Consider the following 17,776-nt stretch of genomic DNA (forward strand, 5'->3'; position numbering starts at 1 on the left):
CAAGCTGCAGCACAAAGCTGCGGCCAGCGGCTGCTGCAAACCCCACCTTCCACTAGGCCACCTTGGTTAAAACCCCATCCTTTGGAGGCAGATAAGCTGTTCTATGTTTTGTTTCCAGCAAGGTGATGTCATTTCATAAAGCTTTCAAAGTCTGCATTTGCTTTTAATAGCAGATTCCTTTCAGACAAAAGGGTGATCCCTCCAAGCCCTGCCATCTTGGAAGATAAGGAGTTCTTGCAAGAGCATTAAGAGACCAATGCTCCACACCTGCCATGTGATGATTTTAAAGTAGTAATAAAAAATAAATTTCAAGTGAAAATGTTTTGGATGTGCTGGCTGAGTTCCCTGCTGGTCTCCCACCATGGTGCCAGTGAGGTTGCTGCTGCTGGTAGCCTGCCTGGGCAGCACCCGCTCCAGGAGCTAAACATAGGTGCTGGCTGCACAAGGCACTTCAGCACACGTTAATTATCCTGCTGCTTTTTAGGGATCTTGGGTGAAACGTGTTTTTATAGTCAGTTTTCCATATTTTTTTTTTAAGCAGACTGGAGCAGAAGCCCTTTAATTACATTAAAAATCGCCTCCCACCAGGACTCTCTGTTCCCAAGCGCTGATGAAATTTTAAGCTCAAAGCCAGGCACATGCTCACTGCTTTCCTAGGCCAGGCAGCTTAGGACAGCAGGGGACAATGGGAAGCAGGGCTGTCTCTGCCCTGAATGCCCAGCAGGGCAGCCCCTCCAGCTGCTCCGGCCCCATGGAGATGGGGGGACATGGGAATCTCATCCTCACAAATGCTGATCTCTCTCTTTATCAAAGGCTGCTGTGTTGGCACAGAAGAACTGCATGGCTGAGGTGTTTTTGTGGTTTTTATTTGTTTGGGATTTTTTTGGTTTTTGGTTTTTTTTGTGTGTGGCTTTTCCTGGCACAAGGCGTCAGCTGAAAGCCATGGCCAGCTCCAGGCCTCCCTTATAATTAGGACTTCACAGTGACACAAGGGGCTTTGAAGCCCATGGGGGCAGCTGTGCCCTGCAGCCCCAGGGGTTGCATGGTGGGCATGTGGCATGGTCTGCTGCCAGGGGTGCTGGACCCTTGGGGAGCTGTGGGGGACCTCTCCCTCCCCAGAAGCAACTTATGTGCATAGTGTTCCATCAGCAATTATCAGCTCCCCATCATGTACCTGTCAATGATGGGCTCCCCTGCATGTAGCTGAGGCTGGTTTTGCCCCTAGTTTTGAGAAGAAATGTTCAGGCATTTCATGGCAAAGTGGATTTTTCTGTCCTTAATAACCATAGTTTTACCACTGGCTAAGCTGACCATTACAGATCTGCCTGAAAGCATTTATTTTTCAGCACCTCTCTGCCTTCTCCTAGGGCTGAAAGCATCAAGTGGGATTTGCAGCTCTCCTTGCCACTGCAGGAAGCGAAGCTGCATTTGGTGAGGAGTCATTCCCTGAACTGCTGCAGCCCAGATGTGCAGGAGCTTAGTGGCCTTTGCTGATGAGTGCAAGAAAAATCTGGGAAAGAGGAAGCAGAGGGGCACTGGAGAGCTGGGTGGATGAAATCCAAGCAGGAAATGATAAATATAGGTAAAGGAGAAAAGACATCCCTGCAGAGGTGGGTGCAGGGGGCAGTATCTGCTTGCTGTATCCTGTCACCAAGATCCCCAGTGTGATCTGAGTGCACATGTGGGTGGGGTTTTTTCATTTTCCCCCCACTCCCTGGCAGTTATTCTGCTCTGCTGGGGACATACACAGATTTCAGCTGAGCAATGCCTGATTTTTGAGAGCAGGGCTGGCCCCTGTGTGGGTCTGCATAGTTTGCAGGGCATCAAACAAAGCAGACCTGCATTTTGTAGCAACACTGTGGCAGAAATGACTCTCAAAGGGGCACTGAGTGACACCTGTATCTGAGTCCCCTTTTCTTTCCCTTCCCTTACCAAGGCCTCTGCAGGCATCCTGGAGAGGGATTATTTTTGGATTTAGCTTTTTTTTTGGTCTAACGGCTCTGCACAAGTGGCTGTGGGGCCGGGCCTTTGAGGTTGCTCTTTCTGTCTACTTGAAAAAACAGTGACAGGATTTCTCAAAAAGGGAGGTGGACACCCCCCAGCAACAGATTTCCCAATATTTATTTTAATTAAAACCCAGAGTGTTATTATATCCTCGGCCTCCCAGCCGCACATCTGAGGCAAGACCCTCAATTAAGCGGCGCAGTGCAAACCTCGCTGGGTTTGGCAGCGGCACGGGGCGCTATGTTTGTGCACCAAATCTGCCAGCGTTGAAGTTTTGGAGGGGTTTTGGTGCATGCTGGAGAGCTGGCGTCACTCCGGGCAGGGCGGTGACTGGCTTGGGGGGGGGCAAAGCCAGGCCTTATATCCCAGCAGGGCAGCAGCGGGAGGAAATCTGTGCCGGCTGACTCCATGGTTAGCTCTCGGTGCTGGGGCAGGGTAAGCTTGCTGCTGCTTTTCCCAGTTGGCTTGTGAATTGATGTCTGCTTTTTGCAGGGAGATGGGAGGGTCAGCTTGCTGGCAGGATTGGGGTGCTGCTTTTAGTCTTTTCCTGGATCTGTGGCTTCATGAAGCACTTGGGTGGAGGGGGTGAGCATCCAGAGCCTGCTGCAAGGTCAGAGAGACTTGTGGCCATTTGTTTTATAGCCTGAATTAAGCAAAAATAGGGAAACTTCAAGCACAGATAAATGTAATAACAATTCTGTACAAGCACAGTTGATACTGGGTTTAGGCAGAGGAAGGGTAGGAGAAAGGAAGGTTGGTGAGTCTGATTGAGCTCAGGGGTATGCTGGGAGAATTGTTCCCTGGGGAAGGCTGGGGTGCTGCTGGAAGGATTGGGTGCTCTCCTTTCTCCCTGATGCAGGAGGGCAGGCTGTGTATGGTGCTTTGGGTGTGCAGCTCAGACCTGCCCAGAGCTAAGTCCCCTCCAGTTATGCCTGTGGGGGGCTCTTTGCGTTGGTGCCTTGCCACTGCTATTTTTGCCAATGGCAGGCTGTGAAGCAAATTATTTCCATTATTTGTTTGCTTGTTTGTTTTTCCTCAGTGAGGTTACACTGTGGAGTAATTCCCAGGAGCACTGTGTTCTGGGCAAAGCCCAAGCAGGTCTTGGAGCTATGGAAAGGCAGCTGCTGTGGGCAGTGCTCCCAGCTGCTCCTGTTGCATCTCCAGTGGGGCTTGGCTTTCTCCCCTCCCTTAAGAGCAATGGGGAAACAAGAATAAGTCATCCTTCTCCAGGAAAGCTTTGAGTTCACTACGTGGTAAAACTTGCTTTTCTGGTATGTTGTGGCTTCTAAAAAAAAAAAAAAAACCACAAAATTCATGGAAGTTGAGGCAGATCTTTAAAAATAAAAAAGAAGAAAAAGAAAGAATTGGGTCTATAGAAGGGTTGGGTGACCTCACCAAGAAAGGCTGGAGGTCAGCCTTTCTTCTCCCCAGTCACCCACGTGGACACAGACATGTGGATTGTTTGGAGTGGTGTTGGTGCTTTCTAGCTGAAAAGCAAGCCCTCAATGTGTTTCGATGTTCCTAGAGACAGCAGCCATGAGGAGTGTCCTGGTGTTTGTCTGCCTGGTGGGGATGGCGTGCACCTTCTCGGTGAGTGCCAGGCGAGGGGGGACCCCCCAGCCTTGCTGGGGCTGCTGTGGGGCGTGTACCAACCCACCCTTTCCCCCAGGTCAAGAGCTGGCTGCGGCAACCCAAGTGGGGCGACTCAGAAGAGAACGCGGTAGGGTCTCCCCCACCCCTAGTCCCACACGGGGCTGATCTAAAGGAAGAGCACATTTTGGTGGCTCCTGTACCCAAGGCCCCAGACTGATGGGATTTTCCCCCTCCTTCTCCTGGTAGGTTTTCAAGAGCCGGCACCGGCATTACCTGTACAGATACATCTATGTGTATCCTCCGCAGCGACGGTACCAGGTGGGTGCTTCCGAGGGGTTGCTGCTGCTTCATCGCCCTCCAAATGCAGAGGTTTTGGCCCAAATGAGATGGGGACATGGTCTGTGCCCTGTTGGCATAGCCTGTGGGCCTGTGGGCAGGACATTGTACTCATGACACCACTGGGAACCCACCCACCCGCCTCCAGCTTGGTTTTTCCTCTTCTTAGGGTAGTGACTCATCTGAGGAAGAGGGGGATGGCTCGGAGGAGGAGGAAGAGGGGGTGAGTATGGCAAACCAGCAGTCTGCAAAACAAATACGGGAATTTGGGAACTTTCTTTGGTTTTGTAGTCTCTGCTCATCAGCATTTGTGGTCACTGACTTCCCACAGGCTTGCACTCTGGATACAACTGGATTTTCTACTCTAGAGCTTTTTTTTTTTTTTTTGGTTGATATTTTCCTTTTGCTTTCCTTTTTTTTTCCTGCGCAGGGGTTGCACCAAACAACCCCGAGACAAATTCTCTTGGTTTCCGTTTCCAGCAGCTCAGAAAGAAGCAGGACAGGCCAAAGGACAGAACCAGGGAGGTTCATACAAGGAAGAAGGTGCTGTTAGGAACTCCTCTTACCTTCCTCTTTCAGGGTCTGTTACCCCCACAGCACTGAGAATACCCCTACAGAAAATCCAGTTATGCTCTGCATCTGTGTCTGTGGAGTGACACAAACTGATGCTATATTGGGAAAGTCAAATTTGTATCAGTCAGATGGTAAAGCTGCTCCTGTCTGCTGGATCAGTGTGGGCTTGGGCACCTCTGTAGTTGTGAGAGCAGCCCAGGTCCAAAATTAAATGTAAGGAATTACAAAGATCTTTTGTGCCTTATCGGGATGCAAATGCTCAAAAATAGTCCAGTGTCTCAGTCACACAGGTGCTTTGAAATAAGATCTGGTATGCTTAGAATCCTGTGTCATGCCTAATCAAGTCTTTTATTTATTTGTTTAATTTATTTAATCAAAGCCAGGGAATCTGGTTTTAAACCCCACTTTGGAGGCCAGTCAGGGCTTGGCATATAGCATGGGGTGGCCCCTGTGCCAGCCCTGGCACCTCCTTGCAATTTGCCCCATTTTACCTGTTTCTCTCCCCTACCACTGCAATTTCTAGGGATAGATTTGAGCAGTGGGATGGGCAGCAAAAGGCGGAATTTCTTTTCTCAGGAAGAAATTAACTGGTGTGCAGGAATGTAGCTGCTCTTTAGGACTGCCCTTTTCATTTTAAGGGCACCAGAGCAGTGTCTGCTCCCATGCAGGGACGTGCCTTCACTGGCAGGGTAGTCAGCAAAATGAATCATGCTGAAAGGCCCCAGGGTCAGTTATAGGTATGTAAAAAGCATTATATTGGCTGCTGTATAGGGAGTATCGCTTCCACTGGCACAGCTTGCTGCACTGTGCAATTTGATGGCTCTCCTCTTGGAGAGGAGAGCAGCCTGGATTTTCTCTGCCAGCACGTGCACCAGTATTTAAAGGTCTGAGGTGGCCCAAAAAGCCAAGGTAGGTGTCCTTGGTCTTGGCGTGTGAGCAGCAGGGATTGCGACGACACTCACTTCAGGTCTCCCTGCCATGGCTGGGCTCTTTTGCTGGTGCCAACAAGCTCCACCTCCCAGACTGGGCCCTGGGTGAATTGCCCCACCAGTCCCTCAGTGTCTTCTCCAGGCTCTGTTTGCATTTGAGTTATTCCTTACCCTTTTTTTAGCCGTGCACCCCACTGAGAGCCCTGCTCCGCTGCTGATCTCTGGGGCCAAGAGTTGCTGATGGCTGGTGGGGTTTGGGCTCATGCTTGGCTTTGAGCCATCACACTCTCACTGACCATCCACACATGATGAGCAGTGTGTTCGCATGTAGTGTGCCTGTGGCTTTCTTTGTTTACTGGAAACTGGGGGAGGTAACTTCAGAAGAAAACCTTCAGATGCTTTGCAAAGCAAAATGTGGAGCCAGAATGGGAACACCCGACTCCAGCCACCACCACGTAATTGCACAGCTCCAGCTGCCCTGCTGCAGCTTCTACATTCCAGCCTGGAACAAGACCCGTGAGAAAGCAGGGAACTCTGAGCAATGCCCAAATGCTCTGTGTGGATGCACTGTGCCCCTTTCACTGCGGGGAGGCCTGCGCTCCACTCCAGCTGCTGACCCCCTGCCCTGTCCTGTCCCTGTCCTTGTAGGAGCCATTTTATGCTGGCACCAAGGCAGCTGGACACCCTGCTGGAGCAGCCCCTGAGGACTGCCAAGGCGCACTGGGAGGAGACGTCACAGCCCCCCATCAGGTGTGGTTTGGGGAGATAGAGGGAGCACCCATGGGGAGGGGGCTGTTCCCTGCATGTTTGCTTGTACCCATGGGATGCCCTGCACCCTGCTTCTGCTTGGGGGATTGGTGTGGAAATACCTATAGCTGGACCAAGCTCTGGGCATTAACTTGGGGTTGGAAGGGGTATCCCAAAAAGACAGTCCTGCCATGGAAGGTGTGGGGGGATGCTCAGCTGTGCCCATACGTGCTCCCTTCCACATGGAGCTGCAGCCTCCCAACATCCAGGTAATGCTGTGCTGTCTTCCCTCTGCCAGGGCATGGGCTGCCAAAGGATCAGGCAGAGAACTGCCAGCAAGGGGGAAGACTCTGAAAATGAAGACAGTGATGAGAATGAGGAGGAGGAAGAAGAAGTAGATGAGAATGAGAATGGTGTCAATGGCACAAGCACCAATACCACAGAGGGTATTGGACCTCATGGCAATGGCACTGTGGTGGCTGAGGAGGGCACTGGTGAAGCTGAGGAAGAGGAGGAAGAGGAGGAGGAGGAAGAAGAAGAAGAAGAGGAAGAAGAAGAGGAGGAGGAGGAAGCTGAAGCCACCACCATTGCAAGTACCACCAACGAAGAAGGTCTGACACAGGCGACAACTATGGATGATGGGGGACCCATAGATGTCACCACAGATGCCACCACAGCTGGGGAGCTGTGGGAGTATGATGTGACAGCCAGGGACCACAGCCGGGGGGATGAGGGCACCACTGAGGGTGGGTACCAGGAACAGGATGAGTATGCACGCGGGGACAGCTACCGGGCCTACGAGGATGAGTACGGCTACTACAAAGGGCACGGGTACGATGTGTATGGCCAGGATTACTACTACAACCAGTGAGCATGGGGGACAGCCCTGGTGCTGCCCCTGCCAGCCCCAGCCACTCAGGAATGTGCATTCGAAGGTTCCCTGGAGCCGCCGCATGCCAGAGGGGACGCTAGGCAGCTTGCCATGCACACTGGCTCCATCCCAGGCTTTTTTTTTTTTTATCTTGCAAAATGAAATGAAATGAAATGAAATGAAATGAAATGAAATAAAGCAAATGAACTGATCTTGTTGGTGATAAAAGGTTTGCTGCCCAGTTTTCCGGGGTCAGTGGAGCAGCACAGAGCTAGGTGAGGGGCTGAGGGGCTACGGTTGCCCATGGTGCTTAGGGCTGAATCTTGTTACTCCAGCTCAGATACAGAAAGGGAGGAACAGCAAGGATAACTTGGAAAGCTTCTGTAGACTGCCCTCTGAAAAATGAAAGGGTGCTCTTAGGGGCACTGCTGTAGGATTACAGCCACGTTTTATGTAAAGTCTATGTCAATTTCCAATATGTGAGCAGTGATAACTTCATCATGTCTTCTATTCCTTGGTAATGGCCTGACCACACACCAAGCAATGTTAATAAGGGTAAAAACACTAATTTCTCTTTCTGTGCATCACTAGCTGTAGATGCACACCCCTGTAATGAGGGCTTTGCTTTGTCCCTGCACCAGGCATGTGGGAACAAGGCTGGGTAACTTGGATGTGTGTCTTGAAGACCAGTACTGCAGCCCAAAATATCCCTGTCACACACCTCATTCCCAGAGCAAGATAGAGCTGTCACAGTGACAGTGGTGCATCTACTCCCCTCCTTCATCAGCGATAGGGATGCCTAGCTGGGAGTCCTCAGGATCCCTGCTCAGGGTCCCTTCCCAACAGGAGTATGTCCCTGGCCAACTGCTGATCTGCATTATGGATAGGGATAGAACAAATCCCACTGGGTTCCAGGCAGATGCCACCATCTGGGAATAGTGATGGCCCTCATGCACAGTTTATGGCAGGTACCGTGCTGCTCTTGCACTCCTAGGAAGGAAACCTGAGTTCAGCTTCTGATGCAGATCCAGCTACAGAACTGGTCTATTCCTGCAGCAGCAAGTCACTGGTCATTGTACAAAACTGCTTCTGTATGCCAAAGCCAGGCTGCAGCTTCTGGGGAGCATGGGCACCCCTGGGGACAAATCCCTATGGCAGCACTGAGGAGTCCTGCACGCGCTCATGGCTGGTGCAGGGACACGAGAGTTCCATCATCCACATCCCCAGGGGGTGCCCAGCTACGTCAGGAAACTGGCATGGACAAAGGGCCCTGGCACTGCCAGGGGCCAGGTCCCGCTCCTACAGGGTGCTTAGCCCAGTCCTGTGTGCGTCAGCCCCCCAGGCATCTGGCAAAGGCTCTCCTCCAGGAGCCAAGGCACACGGGCTGGCTGCCCTGGGGGGTGGCATCCGGCTGCCACTCCCTGCCTGGTGGCTAGGGTCAGTTTCCTGCTGCCTCCAGGATTTGCTCCTGCTTGAGGCTGGATGCTGATGGTTTAAACATTTCTGGTGATAACGTGGGAGTCGTGCCAGCTCCCAGGGTTTGGGTTAGGGCCGAGTGGAGAGTGGGATGGGAGCTACTGTCACCACCACCACAGTGACTGCCTGAGCCAGGCTGGCTGCAGCAGTGGGAACCCTTCTTGGCAAGGGTGTAGGTTACCAGCAATGCCACCAAAAGTACAGATGGGGAGAAGGAGGGTTTGTACATCGTGCACATCCTTGTAGCACTTCTTTGTAATGAAGTTGGGCTCAAAGGGACCTGTGCAAGAAGTGCATGGAAAAACACACATATATATTTTTTTTTTGCCACTCTTCTATTTTGTGCTTGCACAGGTTTAACTCAGAGGGGTTGGGGTTGAAACCCAAAAAGCAAGTGTCAGAAGACACAGCATGGTGGTGGCTCTTAGCTTGGCCAACACCGCCCTTCTGTGCCAACGGGCCAGGACCAGGCCTGGCTCTGAATCTTGCCCTTCCATTTCTGCAGCCCTGCCAGCTTTCCCATGTTGGTCACGGTGAGCAAGCCAAGACCCACTGCACAGCCTCTTATCAATAACCAAGCTGGATGTTTGCCACACTAAGATCTGCACTAATCATTGAGCAATTTTGCCTTCAGAACAGATATTTATAAACTGTGCTTTCTGTTTATCCAGCCAGGTGGAACATTTGATAGCTGTCTTTTACCACAAACACATTTTTAGCTGGAAATTACTCCCCCTGGTTATCTGTGAGTGCTGCCAGAATTGACAAATGTCCCTGGGCAGGAGCTGATTGGCTCTGTGCACCCGGGGCCAACTTTAAATTTCAGCAAAGTGGGCACAGGCTCCACAGTCTGCCACTGGGACCTGCCTCCAGCGGGAAAAGGTAATCTTCTTATCTAGCTTCCTGCCTTGTCTCTCCCTAGCCCTTCAGCTCTGCTGTCCCTGAGCAGGGATTCTTCTTCTTTCCCTCTGGGCAAGCCACAGTGGGATGGGGACATCCTGATCCTTGGCTGTGCACATCTCTTGAGCTTACCTTGCTTTTGTACTGCTGATCTTTGTGCAAGTATTTCCTTCTGGCGTTTTCTGTGGCAATACTGGTATGGTTTCAGTCGCAGGGATGGACCTGCAAGCCCAAGCAAGGGTGGTTGGGTGAAAGCCTGCTCCTTTCTTAATTTGGATTTATGAACAGCTTAGCTTGCAGCAACTTTAGGGGATAATTTATTGCAAATATCCACCCAAGCTGCTTTGACAGAGGAAGTTAGGCAGTTTTAAAAGCTGATGTCAGAGCTCCCACTCGGAGCTGCTGGCTGTGCCCTAAGCACATGGTGAGAGCATTGCCCTTGTTGCGAGGGATGCAAAGAGGCAGGACAATGCCAAGGGCCACCTAAAATCCTGGGAAGAGCTAGGTCACTGGAAAACCCTGCCGCCATGGGAGCTTTGGGATAGCAGGAGCTTTTGGGTTGCTGCTAACCAGGATTATTGAAGACCACAAGTCCCAGGAAGACAAACTGCAGCAATCTTCACTTTGTACCTCCAGGAGCAGCCCAAGATGCAAACACCCCTTGTCTGCTTGTGCCTGTGCCTGCTCAGCACAGCCCTCGCCACACCTGTGAGTATGGCTTTTCCTGGGTTCCCAGCATACTGCTGGAAGCATGAGATGTGCTATCCAGTGCATCCCAGCATGCTTTCAGCAGTGGGAAAACGTGGGTTGTAGTCTTGTACACCAACTCTGGGGAAGGGAGTAAGGTAAACAGCAGAGGTGAGCCCAGAAGAAATATATATATTAACACTGAGGTGGCTTCAGTTTAGCAACTGGGGCATTGCACAAGTGTCCGTCTGGGTGGCTGTACCTCTTCCCCTGGATTTCTGTGGATCTGGGATCTGCCCGGTGCTTTTGGCCTGCGAACAGCCTGAGCCAAGGCACGGGAGGGGAGGTGTGGGAAGGATGCTCATTTTACCCGTGTGGGGAACAGTGGTCAGAGGGGCATCCACAATTATTTTCCAGCTCTCCTAATTTGAAATTTTGAGGGATTTAACTAAAAACAGGGAAACTAAGATGAATATAAAATAGGAGCCATTTTTGTCCTGCATAACTGTTGCTCAGCTTACTAAATAAACAGCTAGAGTTAAAGTATGCTCCTAGAAAAGGCTTGCTTTTTTGTCAGGGTAAGGAGGAGGGAAATCCCATCTTCCTTGAGACGGCCCCTCCCATGTGTGCTTTACCCCTTTCCCATGTATCTTTTACCCCACAGAGCAAGCTCTCACAACCCAGTCTGTAGCAGAGCAGCCCAGGGGAAGACAATAAATCAGCACAGATTTGCTTTTCAGATAGGAGCACAGATGGCAGCTAATGCTACGCCGTGTAACCAGAGCTGTAATCCAGCCTTTGACACTGCTCACAATGAAACAACCTGGGAATATTCAATACTTTGGGGTGTGTTTCTGCCCCTTCAGCTGGGCTTGGGATGGTTCAGTGACTAATTTTTCTAAAATCAAAGAGGACTCCCCTCCACGGGGCTGTCTCACTCTGGCATGGAAGGAATGCCTGAAATGGCTTTGTGGAGCTCACAGGATGCTCCCACCAGTAGGTCCCCCAGCCCTGAGGGATGCACTAGCCAATACCCACCAAAAGATGCCAGGATAATCAGGGAGAGCTGGAAGCCTGCAAGCATGTACAGAAACCCAGCCATGAGGACACATAGGTTGGTGCTCAGTAGCTTAGTAAACACTGGAAACTCCACCAGTTAACTCCACCAGCTCCGGACTCTCATCACAGGCAGATCCAAGCAGTAAGCTGGAGCATTCTTTTGTGAACAATGGTGCTATGTATCAAAAATGCTCTGTGGTAAAATCCTCTGCAGCATTCTCCAGGAAAAGGTTATTTGTTATTTATCAACAATACCATATGAAAGCTAACATACAATACAATCATGCTGTAGCAAAATTCACAATACTTTTCAGACTCTGGAAATGGGATTTTGACCTTTCCTACTACTGCTGTCTTTAAGTCAGCACTCGAGGTAGTGCCTGGGAATTTGGTGGCTTATCAGTGCAGTTTTCCCACCCTTCCCTGAAGGTGAGAAAGGGTGGGTGGTCAGCAGTCGGCACTGGCAGCTGCCTATTTGCTGAGGCAGTGTTTGATGCCTCAGCTCTTCCCTGTGTTTTGCTGCCCACAGGTGCCACCGCCGCTGCCTGGGAGAGGTGCTGGGAACTGTGTGGGACAACACCGGGTATGTATCCCTCTGCCACCTCCTGGGGCCTCACTGGGCACTGGTGGGACTCTACTGCAGTGCCAGACACAGAAAGGGAAACTCCTGCCAATGCAATTCATAAGAAAATTGTGGGTTTTGGTTATTTTCTTCCCCACCAGATACTTCTGAAAAGCTGCAACGCCAAGCACGGCTTCTACATTTTCAAATATGTCTACTCATTCTCAACGCGGAGGAACCAGACACAGATAAAGGTAAGGACAGGGGGACACTGCGGGACCCTGGCCTGGCTGCAGTGCCTCCAGCAGCAATCTGTCACCCTGACCTGTCCCTTGTGTGTACTGCACAGAAAGAAGAGGCTGACCAGCAGAGTATCATCCCCAGCCACCGGCTGGATGAGGGCAATGCCAGGCAGGAGCCACCGGCTGGGTCAGCTGGCACAGCCCCAGAGCACAGTGACAACAGCAGCACTGAAGTAATTGAGTATGGGATTGTCTTCAAACCTGAAAACCGCAGCACCCCAGGCATCAGCAGGGATGGTCCCAGTCCTCACCCTGGCATCGGCACACGAGCGCGTGGCAGTGGTGGTGGCATGGGTCCCACCCCATCCAGCTCAGAGGGCAGCGGCGATCTGGATTTGGTGGTGGAAGTTGATGGCGGTGTTCCCATTCTTCCTCAGGGTGAACGCTCCAGTGAGGTTGTGGTGGGGAACAGGTCCAGGGTCAGGAGTGAGAATAAGGATGATGGTGCCCCCAGCGTGGTTCCAGTGGTGGGAGCCGTGACTGCTGGGAGAGGGAGGGCCCCTACTACCAGAGGAGCAGGGGATGAGGGCAGTGGGGAGGCCACTGTCTCTGGCCAAGGGCAGGAGGGTGTTAAACAGGATACAGGGACAGGAGGCATTGCTTTGTCCTCTGTCACTGAAAAGATGGAGGATGTCCAAGTGGATGCTGAAGGTGTGGATGAATACGCTTACGTCCCCGATTCAGGCAGTGTCACCATCACCCGTGGGAGCCTGGGCAGTACAGACAGGGCCGACGGCTTCACCCAGGTCTCTCCAGGCAAGGATGATGAAGTAAACATCTTCATTGGGAGGGCCAACATCCGTGTGGGGGAGCAGGTAACCACCCAGGCTGGTGTCACAGCGAGTAGGGAGAATGATGGCATCCCCACTGTGGGGAGCAGCAGGCCCCTCCGCAGGCTGGATGTCACTGCAGCACCTAGTGGTGATGGAGACGACGGCATTCCTGCCCGCAGGCAGCCTGAAAGACTGGCCACCACAGCCACCCCAACCCATGGGGACAGAGTTACCAGCAGCCTCAGGGATGGCCGTCTCACTGGAGAGGATGAGGAAGGTGACACCACCGTTGGTGTTGATAGGGGACTGGTAACCCCTGTCCCCTGGAGAGTCACTAGTGGTGACATTACCAGCCCCACAGTGGCCAGCATCCATGGGAAAGATGATGATGAGGTGAGAGGAGAGGGGCAGAAGTCCAAGGGGAAGCCAGACCATGTGGCTACCACGACCTCCCACCACCGGGATGACATGGAGGCCACTGTCACTGTCCCAGCCAAGGGGGCCAGCATCCACCCAGCCACTACTGAGGGGGACCGCACCACCCCATCCGTGACAGCCAGCAGCCACAAGGCAGGCACGGGTCCTGTGCTCGGCAGAGGAGGGAGCGGTGAAGTGGGGACAGCCACCTCCACACCCTCCCGTGTAGAGGCACGGCCCGGGGCAGGGGTGAGGGTCCGTCCAGGGGGAGCAGGGCTGGACAAGCCACCCAGGGTGGACAAAGCACCATTCCCAAGGGGGAAACCCGGCAGCTGGGCGTCGAGCCGGGCCCAGACAAGTGTTGGCGGCTATGATGGCGATGCTGGGGGCAGGTCTCATGCCACCAAAGCAGGAGCCAGCCCCGCTCCGCAGGCAGGGCAAGACACGGGCAGCAAGGCAGCAGGCCGGGGCCAGGAGCGGGGGCGAGGCGCAGAGAGCGGGACAGCAGTGCCAGGGGCGGGGGGCAGCCGCCTGCCCGGGCAGCATGGCAGGAGGCTGGGGGCTGGGGCGCCGGGCACCATCGCGGCGCTGGGCCGCAGCCGGCAGCTGGACCAGGTGAAACGCGCCGACGAGCTCCATGTCCGCGAGCGGGCCTTCTACAGCCTCGGCGGGGCGGGCGGCGGCCCCCACGGCCCCTACCCCGGCCTCGGGAGCGCCGACAGCAGCCAGTCCTCCGAGGGAGACCGGGGCAGCCACAGTGAGAGTGGACAGACGGGACTGCAGCCCTCAGGGTGGGGATCCCCAGGGTACCCCCAAGGCCACTGGATCCAGGGGCCGCTCTGAGGCGCGGCCAGTATCCACCCCGGTAGCTCCAGCGGTGGAGCCGGGGGGTAACTCGCCGTGTTTTCCCCTTGGCATCCTCCCTGTGGGCTCTACTCTTGCCTGGGTGAGGGGCAGGTTGCTGGGGGGCACACGGTGCTTCACAGCCCAGGAACCAAAAATCACTGGTTCATGCAATCTGCTGTTAATCTGGGGGAGGCTGCGCATGGCACCGCAGCAGGAATGCACGGGTGTGCTGTGCCAGACAGCCAGGGAACAGCAGCTATGCTACAGGGCATAGGGTAGTGGTGTTTGTGCACTGATGCGAAGCAACTAAAGAAGCAGTGAGAAAAAGCCTCTGTCCTTGTAGTTTCACTTCCAGCCTACTGAAGAAATAAAGGCATTTCTGTACCTGAGGATCTGCTGACTCTGGTGTTTGCAATGGGACTTCAGGCAGTCACTGCCACAAGCAGCCTGCTGGGGGTGGGCTGGTCCCTGGGCATAAGGGGATTTCTGGCCCCAGCACATCCCTGGCCCTGCCATTTCTTGTGGGACTGCAATTTGGCCAACAAGCCCCACACATCCCTCCCTTGGGATACCAGATCCTGCCCAGGGCCATGGGCATCCCTGGGCTTGCTAGGGAGGCCCACAGAGCATCCTTCCCCTCGGTTCATCCACCTCCCCCAGCAAGAAGTCTCCATCATGCCCTCCTGATGGTACATTTCCTGGCCATACTGTCCTTCCAGGAGCACCATAACACTCTGACTGTGCCATCACCACTCCTGCCATTGGTCCCCACACACAGGCCAGACTGGGCTTCGACACACTGGAGCCATGTCCTCAGTGTTAATCAGAGTTAATCACTGTTTATGCAATTGCAGGTTGCTTTTTCTGTCTGAGAAGCTGCTAAAGCAGGAGTGTTCAGGAGCATGCCAGAGTGAAGGGCATAGTGGGAGAGGCATTGAGCCTCGAGCAGAGAGGTATTGTCTCAGCACATGCTGAGGGAACTCACCACCAGTGCTGTCCCCATGCAGGGAGCAGGTAGGAGCAGCCAGGAGCAGCCATGGTATCAGTGAAGTACCCACAGAGTGCCTGCTTCCCTGCCCTCTGCACACCTGCATGCAGGGAAGTGGCAGATCCTGTTATGGGACACAGAATCACAAGATTATTTGGGTTGCAAGGGACCATAAAGACCATTTAGTTTCAACTCCCCTGACACAGGCAGGGATGCCACTCTCTAGACCAGGTTGCTCAAAGTTCCATCCAACCTGGCCTTGAACACTTCCAGGGATGAAACATCTATAGCTTCTTGCAGCACCTTGGTACTAAGGGATCATACATAGTTGATTCGTGCTGGAACACTAGGACACTGTGGCTTACTGGAGCTATCAGTTACCACCAGCTCTTGGGACTTTGCTTTGCTACTGCTCATGCCCTCCAGCAGAAAAAGTCAAAATTGCACGTGCCCACTATGGCCCCCACCAGGATATTAGGCCCTGGTGACTTCAGGGAAGCTGCTCTGTGTACCTTGGTCCCAGTGGTGCAGAGACATGGAGATTTAGGCAGCCTGTGGCAAGGATTTGCCTGCAGCTTCCCAGGCTCGAGGTAGCATGCAGAAGACCCCAAGGGCTCATGGACCTCCCATGCTGGCCCATCTGGCTCAGACTAAAAGGTGCTGTAGGGCTGCTGCCAGTCTGGGCTCGATAACTCACCCCTGGAATTGCCACAGCACATCACAGCCCCAGATTTATGGACTATGGAAATGCTCTGGGGGTCCAGGGCTCGGCATGATTGCCTGGCAAATGAAGAGGGTGGGTTTGGGGTCTCACCACTGACAGGGTTGGAACTAAGGAGTTTGCAGCCCCAGCGTAGTGCCCAGGCCCCTCCATCCTCAGTCCTTACCATACCCTTGTCCAAAGGATTAAGCAACATCCTTAAGTGAGGGCTGGGCACCATCTAGTGGAATAAAAAGCCTGTTGCTGGGAATGTTTTGTGCCTGTTGAATGATGCCCATTTCTGCCTGATGCTGGCGTGGGCACTGCTGCCATCTTGTTCCACTGCTTCCCTGAGGTCCTGGGGAGCGCTGCCTGAATGGCGAGGTCAGGTGTAAAACTGGCTAGTTCAGGTAAAAATGGCATACACATAAACCAGCACTGCCTCCTTGCACAGTCACTGCAAAAGCACCTGGAATATTTGTGCTGTGACTCTGGCTCTACAGCTGGGAGAATACAGTATTTTGGTATGCTCACCCTGAGCCCCCTGCTCAACACCACAATGCTGCCTGCCCCTGCTCTTTCAAAACTCACCTGCCAAAGAGCACAAGAGGCCACTGAATATAAAAAGTGCAAGTTTCCCTAGGAAAATGTTTTCCCAGAGTATTGGAGCAAAGCAGGGAGCTGGTTTTTCCTTGCAGTGAAGGGTGAGCAGATGAGGGCTGGCAGGACGGGGGTTGGCAGGGTAACACTGCCCACCCCTCATGCTCAAACACCTGTAAGCAAGCTTACAGCTGAGCTAGAGGTAGTCACCAGGTCTGGGAGAGGTTCTTCTGTGGCCCTTTGCTCTTTGGCTTGGCTGAGCTGTGTGTTTTTGAGAAAAGATTTAATTCAGACTTTTAATAAATATACATTTACATTGTGTTCCTTGTTTTTGGGGTTTTTTTGTTGTTTGTTTGGTTTTTTTTAAATCAAGAGCAGCAGTGATTTTTCTACAGGTTTTTCTTCACTCTGGGGCAGCAGAGGCTGTTGCTGAAGTGATTTAAGGTCATTCATCCCACCTTCTAAGTGCATGAACCCAAGTGAAGAGTGATATGTACTGTCTGAGGGTACAGAACAAAAAAATTAATTGTCCCTAAAATCCCAGCCACTCTTATGAATGCTAATTGTGGTCATGTGGCCAGGCAAGTATGAGTACACACTACTGCTTCAGGCCAGCAAGGTTGCAAAGAACTGCTAAAATGCATTTCAAAAGAAGTCTAAAAACCAATGATGTGCTCTGAGGAACCATTCAAATGGAGTTTTGAACTGTATGTTTTCAGCTACAGAGATCAGTGCTGGCTGTATGGACGGGGCAGGTGGTGCCCAGCACAAATAGTCCTTCTCAGATGTTTTGTTGGCTGTGGGGTGGTAGCAGGAACCTCCCAGAAAGACAAGGGTGCCTTCCCTGTTGTAACACCATGGTTATTCAGAAGAGGGCTGTAAGAATCCGTGTCTGGACGGGCTGTTCGGGTCCAATCCAGCCAGCCATGGACCCCAGCCCACACGATCTTACACAGGACAAAAGGCAAAAGACAAGAACTGCTCTCCTCCATGTGGGGACAAATGTCCTCACTTTATTGGCTTGATAGGAGACACCAGATCAGGCGACCCCCCAGATGGAAAAGAGGCCAGGCCAGCTGCCTCTAGGGGATTTCAAGAACTCGGAAAAGGGGGCTGGAGGAGAAGGACCACAGCTAATAGGTACAAGTGATGGGAGGGGTGAGGCAGGAGCTGACCAGGGGAGAGACCACTACCATGGGGTACTGGGGAGAGGGGTGGGTGAGGGAAAAAACATGTGATAGGAGAGGGGAAGAACAAATCATGTGATATAACATAAACTATTCAGTGCAATATAAAGACTACTCAGAGCAAATCTTCAATCACCCAGTGCAAAACAACAACTAAATAAACTATTTAGTGCAACACAACAGAGGGCAAAGGCAGACAGCCAGAGGGAGCAGTTGAAAGCAGCAC

The 17,776-nt window shown here is 52.7% G+C and overlaps 2 protein-coding genes and 1 long non-coding RNA gene across 3 annotated transcripts; 2 read left to right on the forward strand and 1 right to left on the reverse strand.

The window, feature by feature from the left end:
• Window positions 1-2,316: 2,316 nt before the first annotated feature.
• IBSP (integrin binding sialoprotein) lies at window positions 2,317-7,217 on the forward strand. Its single transcript, XM_064416616.1, has 7 exons — window positions 2,317-2,439; window positions 3,530-3,594; window positions 3,674-3,724; window positions 3,844-3,915; window positions 4,103-4,156; window positions 6,084-6,185; window positions 6,481-7,217. Exons 2-7 carry the CDS (start codon window positions 3,541-3,543, stop codon window positions 7,051-7,053), a joined length of 906 nt encoding a protein of 301 aa, XP_064272686.1. The 5' UTR covers window positions 2,317-2,439; window positions 3,530-3,540; the 3' UTR covers window positions 7,054-7,217.
• Window positions 3,680-15,189, reverse strand: LOC135298749 (uncharacterized). Its single transcript, XR_010360776.1, has 3 exons — window positions 15,061-15,189; window positions 9,562-9,651; window positions 3,680-4,178 (listed from the first exon to the last, which is right to left on the reverse strand). It is a non-coding gene; the product is annotated as an uncharacterized LOC135298749 (long non-coding RNA).
• On the forward strand, window positions 10,000-17,556 carry LOC135298743 (ovocleidin-116-like). The gene is made up of 4 exons (XM_064416611.1): window positions 10,000-10,137; window positions 11,705-11,758; window positions 11,899-11,991; window positions 12,087-17,556. Exons 1-4 carry the CDS (start codon window positions 10,078-10,080, stop codon window positions 14,070-14,072), a joined length of 2,193 nt encoding a protein of 730 aa, XP_064272681.1. The 5' UTR covers window positions 10,000-10,077; the 3' UTR covers window positions 14,073-17,556.
• Window positions 17,557-17,776: the final 220 nt, after the last annotated feature.

The sequence above is a fragment of the Passer domesticus genome, chromosome 4 (assembly GCF_036417665.1).
Source record: "Passer domesticus isolate bPasDom1 chromosome 4, bPasDom1.hap1, whole genome shotgun sequence".
NCBI lineage: Eukaryota > Metazoa > Chordata > Aves > Passeriformes > Passeridae > Passer > Passer domesticus.

Excerpts from the sequence above, each read along its gene's own strand:
- IBSP (XM_064416616.1), top strand. The coding sequence starts at position 3,541 with ATGAGGAGTGTCCTGGTGTTTGTCTGCCTGGTGGGGATGGCGTGCACC. Across the intron at positions 3,916-4,102 it reads CTCCGCAGCGACGGTACCAG|GGTAGTGACTCATCTGAGGA; the intron begins GTGGGTGCTTCC and ends TCCTCTTCTTAG. Across the intron at positions 6,186-6,480 it reads ACGTCACAGCCCCCCATCAG|GGCATGGGCTGCCAAAGGAT; the intron begins GTGTGGTTTGGG and ends TCCCTCTGCCAG.
- LOC135298743 (XM_064416611.1), top strand. The coding sequence starts at position 10,078 with ATGCAAACACCCCTTGTCTGCTTGTGCCTGTGCCTGCTCAGCACAGCC. Across the intron at positions 11,759-11,898 it reads ACTGTGTGGGACAACACCGG|ATACTTCTGAAAAGCTGCAA; the intron begins GTATGTATCCCT and ends CTTCCCCACCAG. Across the intron at positions 11,992-12,086 it reads GGAACCAGACACAGATAAAG|AAAGAAGAGGCTGACCAGCA; the intron begins GTAAGGACAGGG and ends TGTACTGCACAG.